The 12,002-nt window shown below is 41.8% G+C and overlaps 1 protein-coding gene across 1 annotated transcript; it reads left to right on the top strand.

Annotated features, from left to right (window-relative positions):
- Window positions 1–1,395: 1,395 nt before the first annotated feature.
- Window positions 1,396–8,083, top strand: vsnl1b (visinin-like 1b). The gene is made up of 4 exons (XM_026152693.1): window positions 1,396–1,751; window positions 3,427–3,593; window positions 3,770–3,985; window positions 6,136–8,083. The coding sequence occupies exons 2-4, from the start codon at window positions 3,432–3,434 to the stop codon at window positions 6,331–6,333; spliced, it is 576 nt and encodes a 191-aa protein (XP_026008478.1). The 5' UTR covers window positions 1,396–1,751; window positions 3,427–3,431; the 3' UTR covers window positions 6,334–8,083.
- Window positions 8,084–12,002: the final 3,919 nt, after the last annotated feature.

Here is a 12,002-nt window from a genome sequence, read left to right as displayed (position 1 = left end):
TTTTCTCCTCTGCTCTGTGCATTGTAGCTATTTTTTCCCTGACTTATTATCTGGTCTAAAATCTTCTAAGTAAAGACACATTTGCTCTGGAACTTGCACCATGTTTATGTCACAGGCTGTTGTAATCAGGTAAGAAGGGCCTAGATATTAAAGTGGACCTCTTATGCTAATTTCCTGCTCCATTTAAAAAAAATACAAATCTCGGGCTCTGGTAGAGTAGCTTTGCATTACTCACATTTGAGAATAACCCTTCTTTGCCTGGGTACACCCACTGTCTGAAACCAGCCAGCTCCTCTCCCTTTAAGGCAACTTTCCCCCGACAGAAGGTTTGTACAGCAGCTTTGTGCTCGCATCTAGAGGGATACCTCCTGTCTTTTACACGATACACATCCAAGAATAGAAAAAAAAAGTACATGGAGAACTCTGAAGCCTAAGCTTCTAGTGCACAGGGATTATTTGAACATACACTGACCCCATTATTTAAAACTTTGGCCACATTCATGGTCAACTGAATTTGTGCTGTGTGTGAGTGGATGTGTGTCTGTGTGTGTGAGGATGTGCATAATCCCCCGCAACTCTAAAAGGAAGAAATTAAATGCCAAACCTAGACTTTTTAATCACCATGGAGACGTGAAAGGTTAGATTCACACTCACTAGCTTACATGGATGGAAGCCCCCCCCCCCCCCACCACCACCACCACCACCACCTTAAGAGATGGGGCAGTTTTTCACAGAAAGAGGACTGTGAGAAATTTGGAGTCGCTTCAGACTTAAAGCCACAGTCAGTATGGACAAGATGTGTTGGTTCTTTTCATACTTTTAAGACAAGCTTGACATTATTTTTGAGGAAAAGGGGAAAGAAAATGGTAATAATCGGTCTTTAATTGAATACTTCAGGATTTTGTCTCCCAAAGGTTATGAGGAAGCTTTAAAACTAAACCAAATGTCACCTTGGGGACGCATTTGAACGTACCCAAGGGAAACAGCTAGTAAGTATAGGGTAGATCGTGTGTTTAGGATCAACGTGAAGGGCTTTAAACAACAAAAGTACAAAAATATTAAAAATAATTTGTAAAAAATAATGAATTTTACACTTTAACTTGGCTTGTGGTCAAATTTTTGAAGGTGGATTTGGGGTTGGGGTGACAGGTCTTCTACAGCCTATCTATAAACTCTAAATTTTTTAATAAATGTATTTATTCTTCTCACAGATTTGTCTAAAACCATAAAAGTGAAATATTTCACAGTCGGGTTTATTTAATCCAATTTCAGATTAGTCGCAGTGAATAATTTCATCAGGGCCAAAAATGAATAGGCGATGAATCTTCCATTCTTGTGCCACGGAAACATCCAACATGTTAATTTCCTGATGATGAAATTTCAAGCTGACCATCCTCATCACGATGAAGATCCGGTAATAACGTGACAGGATCAGGCTGAACCCAAACCGAGCAGCAGCAGCAGCAGCAACAGTGAACTTATGATCAGGCTGTGATGCACACGGGTGACGCCGCGCTCCTGTAGTCGCATAACCAAAGACTGGCGTGGGATCGGTGCCTGCTGCGCCTCATCTGGAATAACGTCGGGAAAATCCAGAAATTTCATTAGCGGGTGATTTTTTTTCTCTGAAAGAGGGCGAGCCTTGTTGAGAATAATCCCTTTTGGGCAAACGTTTTCATCGGCAGGGGGTTTTCTGTACTTTGCAGAAGCCAGAGCAGATTTATTCCGATAGAGAATCGCTAAATAATAAGGTAAGAAGTGCGTGCACTTTGAGCTATGTGCCATGTCTTAGATGTATCTCAGATTATACATGCAGGGATGGGTTCGTGTTGATATGTCGCGCATTATGTTTCATATTTTCCTTTGGTGTGAATGAATGGGGATTGAGGAGAGGGCTGGCTCTCTGGCACCTGCGCATCCTTTGAAATAAAGCATCTGCGTTCTGCCTGGAAAGAGCCAGAAAAACAGAAATAAGGCAGAGAGCGATTATTTGGTGAATTTACAAAATGTCACCAAAATTTCTGCACTTAATGGGCTTTTTTCTCTCTCGCTTTTCTCCCACCCCTCCAATGTGGCTCTGCGGCGGCACCGAGGAGGGCTGTGTTGTGTTTTAAAAATAGCTGTTTGCTTTTTGCATTTTGACATGTTTGCTGGCCCGATGCGCACGGAAAGATGTCATTAGGAGCAGGATGGGGGGGATCTAATCTGAAAATACTCTCACTGCGTCGTTTCCATCGGAATGCAGCAGCGTCTCCCTCTCCAGCTCTCACAGGAGGCGGTTAGCTTTAATAGCATTAACACGGATGTCATTGCCTAAAGCGTGATATAAAACAGCATCCGATGGCAGAACGAGTCGTTCATACCTGTGGCCTGTGCGCAATGTGGCTGATATTTCTATTAAACGCCGCAGTTGCAGCGCGTCGAGCCGTTTCTCTCAGCTCAACGCTCCGTGAAACAGTTTTGTCATCTTCCTGCAAAATGTTGCTCCTCAAGGTCATTCGCTGTAGCCTATTTTAGAGATAATACCCAACATCTGTTACTGTAATTACTAATCACGCTCGCCAAGCTTGGTTCTATGACATGCAGGGGATGGACGTTAAAAGCTGTGGTTTGCAGTGATTTGGGCTGTAGCGCACATTTCTGCCGTTTGTTGTGGAAGGCCCAAGCCAATGCAGTGCTGCCTGTGGTGGAGCTGTCCAGCCTGCTGTCATGCTGCAGAGATGTGGACCATATGTTGGTCTCAAGTTGTGGACACTCCCACAACGGCCTGTATTTGGAATACAAATAATATTCTGCTCTCTCATTTGTTCAATTATGCAATGGAAGTTGACGCATCCTTGGCCACTTATGTCATTCGCCACATGATGAGTAAATAATTAATGAATGTGGGGCTTCTGATGGACTGCCCTGGTGTGGTTGGCTTAAGTTGTCAAAGATAACAAACTAACCCAGGCTGATTGTTGTGCAGCTTTCCCACGGCTTCTTTAAACACTGGATTACATGCAGGCCACTCATGTGTTTTCCATTGATCCAGTGCTGTGTGCTCCTGCACGCTGCTCTTACTCGTGTCTGTGGACTTACTGCAGCAGCCTCTCTTTTACAAGCAAGCACAGCCTTTGTTGTCATTGTCAGGTTATAGGACAGCGTTTGCAGTGGAAACTTGATAGCAGCGATCGAACATTTGATGAACTGGATCTGCTCTGATGGTGTTGATCCAGGTCAGTGCTACCCAGGCCACTGGCTGGCACAAACAGGCTGAAGGGACCGAAATAGAACATAAGCACCGGGGCAATATTTGCTGCCATCCCAGAAGAAAAAGAGCACATTTTTTACACTCTGTGCTCATTTTTTCGAAGTGGGAATCTGACAAATATTTTCGAGCCGAAGCAAAAGCAAATGCATTATTCACGTGTTCTTGCACCACAGGAAACATGGGTAAGCAGAACAGCAAGCTGACTCCTGAGGTGATGGAGGATCTGGTGAAGAACACAGAGTTTAATGAACATGAGCTGAAGCAGTGGTACAAAGGCTTCCTGAAGGACTGCCCCAGTGGCAGGCTGAATCTGGAGGAGTTCCAGCAGCTTTATGTGAAGGTTTGTGTCCAGAAGCTCCCGCTCTTCTTTATCAACTGCCTCTTTTGCATCTGTTGGAGTTATTTGTTGTACAAACTAATCATGCAGCAGTAGAGGACTTATTTTCCCTTTTAAAAAGCTGTGCTTATCCTGTAACAAGAAGGCACCAGTTGACCTCTCTCTACTGTTTTGTGCAGTTCTTCCCTTACGGTGATGCGTCAAAATTTGCACAACACGCCTTCAGAACCTTTGACAAAAACGGAGACGGGACCATTGATTTCCGAGAGTTCATCTGCGCTCTGTCCATCACATCCCGTGGCAGCTTTGAGCAGAAACTCAACTGGGCCTTCAACATGTATGACCTGGATGGTGATGGCAAAATAACCAGAGTGGAAATGCTGGAGATAATCGAGGTGAGGGATTATGGAGTCATTAAGCTTTTGCTCATCAGGAGACTGGCTCTGAGGGTTTTTTTTCTCCATTGGTTTTTGGTGTTATCAGTCTCCCACACACCTGCAGAGCCTTGAGTACAGATACAGTTTCGTAATGGCAAAACTGCAGTTGTATTGAATTGCATTTGGCTATTTGTGGAAACACAATCTATAAAATAAATCCGATATGTGTCAGTGATATCAGAGCATATTGACAGCCCCTACTGAGACTGTCAATATGCTCTGAAGTGTGCAACAGTGCAAAAACAGTCAGACAAAACCCCATTATTTTATGACCTGAGAGTTTTTAACATTAGTAAGAAGTTATTTTTCACATAATTGACTTATGGTTTTCAAATAAATCACCTCAGAGCAAAGAGCCCAGATTTCAGCTTGTTAAATGTGGGAATTAGCTGTTTTTGTTTTTGTTTTTCCAGTAATTTTGACTTTTGGAGATTTGAGCATTGTAACTGTGTTCAAATCACAGTTTGGGTCTTTATAAAACTTTTCTTTAGCAAACCCAAAAGCAGCCAAACAGTTTGAAGAATAAACAAATACATTGGCATCATACTATTGCACTCAAAAAATAATTATTATGCTTAAACACAGGACTACAACTGACCCATGTGGCTGTTATTATTGTTATTATAGAGCTACCCAACAATATTTAAGTATTTAACATCATGGACACCTGCGATGATCCAATGAAATGGTAAAATGGTAAATGGTCTGTATTTGTATAGCGCTTTACTAGTCCCTAAGGACCCCAAAGCACTTTACATATCCAGTCATCCACACATTCACACACTGGTGATGGCAAGCTACATTGTAGCCACAGCCACCCTGGGTCGCACTGACAGAGGCGAGGCTGCCGGACACTGGCGCCACCGGGCCCTCTGACCACCACCAGTAGGCAACGGGTGAAGTGTCTTGTCCAAGGACACAATGACCGAGACTGTCCAAGCCGGGGCTCGAACCGGCAACCTTCCGATTACATGGCGAACTCTTGAGGCACTTTGGAATATATGTTATTCCAAAAGTGGCATTCGATATATATTTGGACACACGACTTGTGCACTACTGCATAAAGGAGTATTAGGGCCACATTAAGAAAGAAAAGGCAAATATATTTTTATATTAATATTGTTCATATTGAGACTAAAGCTGAAATGTTGTTGTTTCAAGTCAGACAAATGCCATGGCTGCTTTGCCCTCTACAAAATAGCTTGCGTAGAGTTAGCGCAAGTGTATTTAAGAGTTGGTTTTAATAACAAGGAAATTATTTCTCTTTTATTACATAAACACGATGTGGTGATAAGTGCAATGATGTTGAAGAGATGGTGCAAAAAGCTGCATCTGTTCAGAAGGAAAAAACACAAACTTCGAGGGGTTGGCTTCATTTGTGCAAAATGAAATAGCTGGCAATGGATGATCACAAAACACAATCAGAACGCTGATGAAGTTGTTGTGTCAACTCATCAAGTCCACATTTCAACTTTAGCTAATATTTCGACATGATTCTCAAAAATAGCATTTCAAGTTTAATCTGAAGATTTGGGTTTATTCTTAAATTGAACAATAATAATGAAAAAATCTGTTCTTTTGGTGTTTTTTTTGGTAAAACTCTGTCACACTTATTGGGTACTCGAGTAGAATTATAACTTTTACTTAAATAAAAAGTCAAAATGATTTTCACACTTTTACAAAGGATTTTCCAACTCGACTCTTGTTTGCACTGTTGTGCAACACTGCTTTTGAAATAATTCAATAAATCAGTAAAGGCCCAGTGTTTCCTGCACATTTGATATATATTAATGAAATATTCAGAGTTCTTGGTCTTCTGTGTGCAATCAAATTTCAGCCTGCTGACAGAAAATAGCAGCATGCATACATTATTCAACCACTGGTACTATTTCCATCCACGGATTACTTTTGCTTAATAATTGTATGTAGCTTGTTGTTGTTTACTTGTAGCCATTTCAGCAATTTAATCATGAATCTCCACAAAAATGATATTATTTCAACATTTGACTTTTATCTGTTTATTCACTGCTTCATCCATCCATTCATCTTTTATTCTTGCACAGCAAACCACAGTTCTCAGCTAATTTCTCGCCACACCTCGCCCACAGGCTATCTACAAAATGGTGGGCACGGTGATCATGATGAAAATGAACGAGGACGGTTTGACACCAGAGCAGAGGGTGGACAAGATCTTCAGTAAAATGGATAAAAACAACGACGACCAGATCTCGCTGGAGGAGTTCAAAGAGGCGGCAAAGAGCGACCCGTCCATCGTGCTCCTGTTGCAGTGTGACATGCAGAAGTGAGCCGTCGCTGCTCCCTCCTCTTCCTGTCTGTATCCACACACTCTGGACAGCAGCACACGTTTTAATGTCTCATTAGGTTCTCTGCCATTTCCACAGGAAAAAAAATAACAAAAAACAATGCTTGGACTATTTTTCAATGGACTCGCTTCTTGTGGTTGTATGCATGAGAATGTCAAATGCTGAATAATTTTGAACATAGCTATAAGATATCATACATTTCTATCTGACAACATGCCAATGTGATTTGTGCACAGTAACTCCTCTACATTCTCATTCAACCTTAGCTTGTATATCAGTGGAGCACTGCATTAAATTATGTTTCTGCAGTATTTAGGATCCCCAGTGTTCACTGCTGCAACTACTGTACGCTTTACATGATAGTAACTAAATAATAATTCCTATGATAATTGTAACTGTCTCTACTGTACAGACTTATTGAGCTCTTGGAGGGTAGAAAGGCTCCTGTCTGTTCCAGATGTTTTCACACAGTGGAACCAAGAAGAGTAGGTTCTTTGCATGCATATATTATGTGTCAAAAAAAAATCTCTTACCTTTTTCATCTTTAGGTGGTTATGAAAAGAGAAACCGTCACTCTAAATTCATTTAGTATTGTTGCATGGGATGTACAGTATGTGACTCATTAGACCATTAGTTCACCTCCTGTAATGTGGGAGCATGCTTCCTTCCATTCGATACACGTGTATGTGTGACACTTTTCGAAAGGTTTTTGGGTTGCAGTTGAGGGCTAATCTCCAAGGAAGAGCTTTCACGTGAACATATTATATTTTGCTTAAGTGACTTACAGAATGAGCAGAAATATATTTATGCAACATGCGTCCCTTAATGTTATTATTGTACTGCTGCCGCTTAATCTAGAGACGAGGCCAGACTTACAGCATTAGGCGCATTATTCCCCACGGCGATCCCAGATTGGCTTCTTTTTAGGCTTCTTCTTTGATTTATGGTTTACTCGAGTTAACGTTAAAGTAACTAAACTTTACTCAGTACATATCAACTTGTTTACAGAAATGAAGAGCACTGCAAAATTAATAGTCTTGGCTTTTGACCTTATTGCTGGGAGCTCACTCTTAAAGCTAGGGCCCTCGTGAGAGGGGCTCCACTTTCCAGTGCAGCAAAAGGAGGGAAAAAGCCTTACATATATGTTTACCGAACACACTGCATTCCTTCGTATAAAACTTTTTTGTAAGGAGAAACTTTTTATCGAAAGGTCTCATCTTCTAATCTATTCCGTTCGCCGCAGTCATTAAAGATGCAGGACCCTCGAGAGAGGTGCTCGATAAAGCTTTTGAGAGAGCGTTTCAGAGCGAGACAGCAACGAGTTGGCGAAGGTTGAAACTATTGCAGAAATTCTCGTTCAGCGGTTTTGCTTCCCCATTTCCAGGCTATGCAAGCAAGGACTGAGTGTCTGCTTGTAGTCCACTTATAGTAGTGGAAGGTGCAGAAGCTTGTCATTGTTCTGTCTCAAATCAAGCATTACATTATCAGTGTCTATATAATTTATAAATTTCAGGCCAGTCACCATGTCAGATTCTTTGTCTAGTAAATGTTTATATCAAATATGAAAAAGCATAATACAAGTGACTGTATTCTTTTATACATGTGGCATGTGTTGCACCCAAAAATAATTCTGTAGTGATTAAAACAAATAAACCATGAACAGGCTTTTTTCAAAAGGCACGGGCTGCCAGGTGGACTTAATGGGCACAAAATAAAATCATCTCTGAACACAGTGCTCTGTATGGATGGACAAAGGGATGAATGGATGGACAGCCTTGTGTGCATAAATCATATGATCCGCATAAAACCTGCTCAGAATTACAGTTTTATTTGTGACAGTGCTTTCAATTATCCACAAAAATGACTATTAACAACTACCGCAAGATAATCAATGAAGACTTTTGATAAAGAAAACAGGAACAGTGACAACAAGTAGCTAAAAAAAGAGCACTAATATTGTGGCAATATTTGCAAACTGAGTAAAGAGCTGGGTTGATTGACTAAAAGTCTCAAGGTATCACATTGGTGAGGTAAATTTAAATCGTATCTTTACAAAAGGATAAAAAGAGCTTCCCACTGGACACACCACCCACTTTGGGACTTAGTAGCTCAGTATGGGTATCACCACGAGTATAATAGTACTACAACCCTTTCCAGTACTGCTTATTTATGCAGCACTTTAACACTACTCTTGTCAGCCCCGTAAAAACAGAAAAATGACATCACAATTTGATTTTTCATCAAAAACTATCCAGCAATATAGAAGAAAATCTATATCAGAATAAAAGCAAGTACCTGATACTACCTCTCTTTTACCCTAAACGTTATACTCTTTTCCAGCTCCCTATTTGTCTTCACGATTCACAGTTCAAAATAATCCACACTATAATTCATCCACTACCTGAAACAACCAGTTTTTAACCCAGGAAGTAGAGGCCTCCACCAAACAAATTCACTCAAGTGGCTTAAAACAAATGTTCACCAGGGAGGACAGCAGGATCCTTGACTGTGTTGTTGGGTTGGAAGTCCACACACATACAGACCAGTACCTACTCTCTGACTCCCACCACCCTGTGAAACACAACGTTGAGGTGATAAGGAGCCTACAACACCAGGCAGAAAATATTTCCTCTAAGGAAAAAGGGAAAGAAAAGGAACACACACTTAAAGAAAGCTCTTAATAAAACATGGTTATCGCAACTGGGCCTCCATTAAATCAGCAAATATGTACACGAAAGAAGGTCAGACACCAGCAGACCCAGCAAGACCCTCAGACAAAATTGATTCATCCATGGGACAAAACTCTAAAACACAAGCTAAACAGGACAGAGTATGCTCTGCAGTGACAAATGCTTGGACCTCCACAAAGGAGAAACCAAACAGGCACCCCATTAACCCAACACAACACAGAAGACCCACCTTTACAGGACAAGACTCAGCTATGCATCTGCACTGGAACTTTCTTGATGATGCCAGTGTTCACATTGTGGACCAAGAGCATCTAAGCCCCCTGTGAACGACCATCACTGAACAGAGGTGGTGGCTTACAACACCAGCTATCAACCACCTGCAATGCCGTCATGAGATCCCTTCCCGAGTGCTTCAATCCCAACTCACACCTGGCCTCATGTGATCCCAATAAGTCACATGATGCAGTGGGGCAAGGTTACAAGGTGGTTTCACCATTAACCCCCAGTGTTGGTAATGACCCATACTTTTTTTTTAAATACACCTTTGTTCATGTGATGACTCACATGATCGATAGTGGGTTGATGACCCTCACAACCACCTGGGAGGGGACAACCAACCACTAAGAGTAAAATATCTGGGACTCTTTTATTTTTTAGAACTGAAGAAGTCTCTTGGATGAGAGGTGGAACACCCACAAATGACACATGGCTGTCCAACTGGTCTGTCATTTCACTGCCTTCATCTCAGTTTCTGCAAACAAAGACAAACTTCTTATTTCAGTCGCATAAGCCAAATTGTTTCTCCATTGTGTTGGCTTTCAAGAAAACTCAATCATCAAAATTTCTGTCTAAGGTCTTTGTGTCTGTGAAGGTTCTCAGTCATCCAGGTCATCGTAGTCAAAGGAGCTTACAAAGAAAAGCGTCTGGACTTCTTTAAGTTGCTTGAAGACGTTTCACCTCTCATCCGAGAAGCTTCTTCAGTTCTAAGGTCAAATGGTGGGGAGTCCCAGATTTAAAACCTAGTGGGAGTATCCCCCCACAGACAAAAGGACCCCCTGATGATCCTCTAATCGCCTGAGCCAAGGTGTGAAGCCAGGGTTTCGGGTGAGCTCATTGTGAAACCTGGCCCCACCTTATCATGCTAATTCCTGAGTTTTGTCAAAACTCCTAAACACAAACTTAACAACGTGGTGTATGCTGTACAGTGCAGCGAGGAATGCCCAGACCTCTACATTGGAGAGACCAAACAGCCACTTCACAAGCGCATGGCACAACACAGAAGAGTCACCTCCACGGGACAAGACTCAGCAGTCCATCTGCATCTTAAGGATAAAGGACACTCTTTCGAGGATGCCAATGTTCACATTTTGGACAGAGAGGACAGATGGTTTGAAAGAAGAGTGAAAGAAGCCATCTATGTCCACTGTGAGCGACCATCTTTGAACAGAGGCGGTGGTTTACGACACCAACTGTCTGCCATCTATAATCAAGTTTTGAGTTCCCTCCCCAGACGCCTTAACGCCCACTCACATCCTGGGCCATCTGACCTCAGGAAATCACATGATAGGGTGGGGCCAGGTTTCACAATGAGCCCATGCGAAACTCTGGCTGATTGGGACCCACACCCAGTTTCACACCTTGGCTCAGGCGATTAGAGGATCATCAGGGGGTCCTTTTGTCCCTCTGTGAGGGGTCACTCCCACTAGGTTTTAAATCTGGGACTCCCCACCATTTGACCTTAGAACTGAAGAAGCTTCTCGGATGAGAGGTGAAATGTCTTCAAGCAACTTAAAGAAGTCCAGACGCTTTTCTTTGCAAGCTCCTTTGACTGTCTAAGGTCTTTCACTGGACGGGATCAAAACATTTCCCTCATAAAGAATCCAAGTGGACAAGAGGGGCTCATCTCTTTCATGTATTTTTAGTCTTCTTTGATGTCTAAACATTTGTGCACAAGCATTAGACCTGAACGGTTTCTCCCCAGCGCTGACTTTCTTGGGTTTTTCTTCTATCTAAGCCGCTGTGTTTCAACTACACTGTAATCATCTGTGATGTTGTGTTTGCCCATCACTCCAGCGGATGCCACCTCTGATGTGTGTTACTGCTTGCCACATGATGTAATCAAGGGCAACCTGAAAGAAGAACAGCGACCGGATGCAGCCCTGCCAGATGTTGATGACAATTTTAAAGAAGATACCGTGGCTGGATTCCATCTTTACGTGGCAGCTTGAACACAGGCATTAGCTCTTGAAAACTGGAATAAAAGCTGCTAGAAAACGTTAATAGTGCAGGACACTTCTGGTAGATCTGTGAAATTTTTCACGTTAATGACTAAATCTGAGAACATGTATGTAAAGTCAAATAATGAACAGAGGAAATCATCATCAGCCACTCGGTGTTTCATTAAAACATTAAAATTACACTCAGACATCTTATCTATTATGGACAAAACATTAACTTTGTACAGTGCATGATTTTTGGCACACAACCTCCTGTGTTGTTTTAAAAGCCTGCATTCATTTGCCATAAAATGATAAAAACATTACATAAAATAAAAAGTTCTCCGAAAACACACAGTAATACTGACATACAGCTGCAACTACGGCTTCATTTAGTCCTCGTTAAAAACGTGGCGTGATCTTCATCTAAGTAGCGATAATAGAGAAACACAAAACTAATTATAAAAACAGCCTTTAGTGAACACACTGAGCAATCGCTCAAAGCGCTCGTAGGCTAAAAACGAGCCTTCACATGAGCAACAACAACAGCTGCTTGGACACAGCTGTAAAAATTACAGATTGTTCATAGAAATGAAAGAAAAGAAAGAAGAATCTCAAGAAAGATTGGTTTGTGTGAGCCTTCATGGAGATCAGTGCAACAAAAGAAACAAAAAACACTCCACACAAACATACTGTGGTACATTTCAAGCTTGCAAACGATCACCTGGATGTTTGTCTGTCAGTT

Source organism: Astatotilapia calliptera, chromosome 19, assembly GCF_900246225.1.
Source record: "Astatotilapia calliptera chromosome 19, fAstCal1.2, whole genome shotgun sequence".
Taxonomy (NCBI): domain Eukaryota; kingdom Metazoa; phylum Chordata; class Actinopteri; order Cichliformes; family Cichlidae; genus Astatotilapia; species Astatotilapia calliptera.
This window is presented reverse-complemented; position numbering and strand designations above follow the sequence as displayed.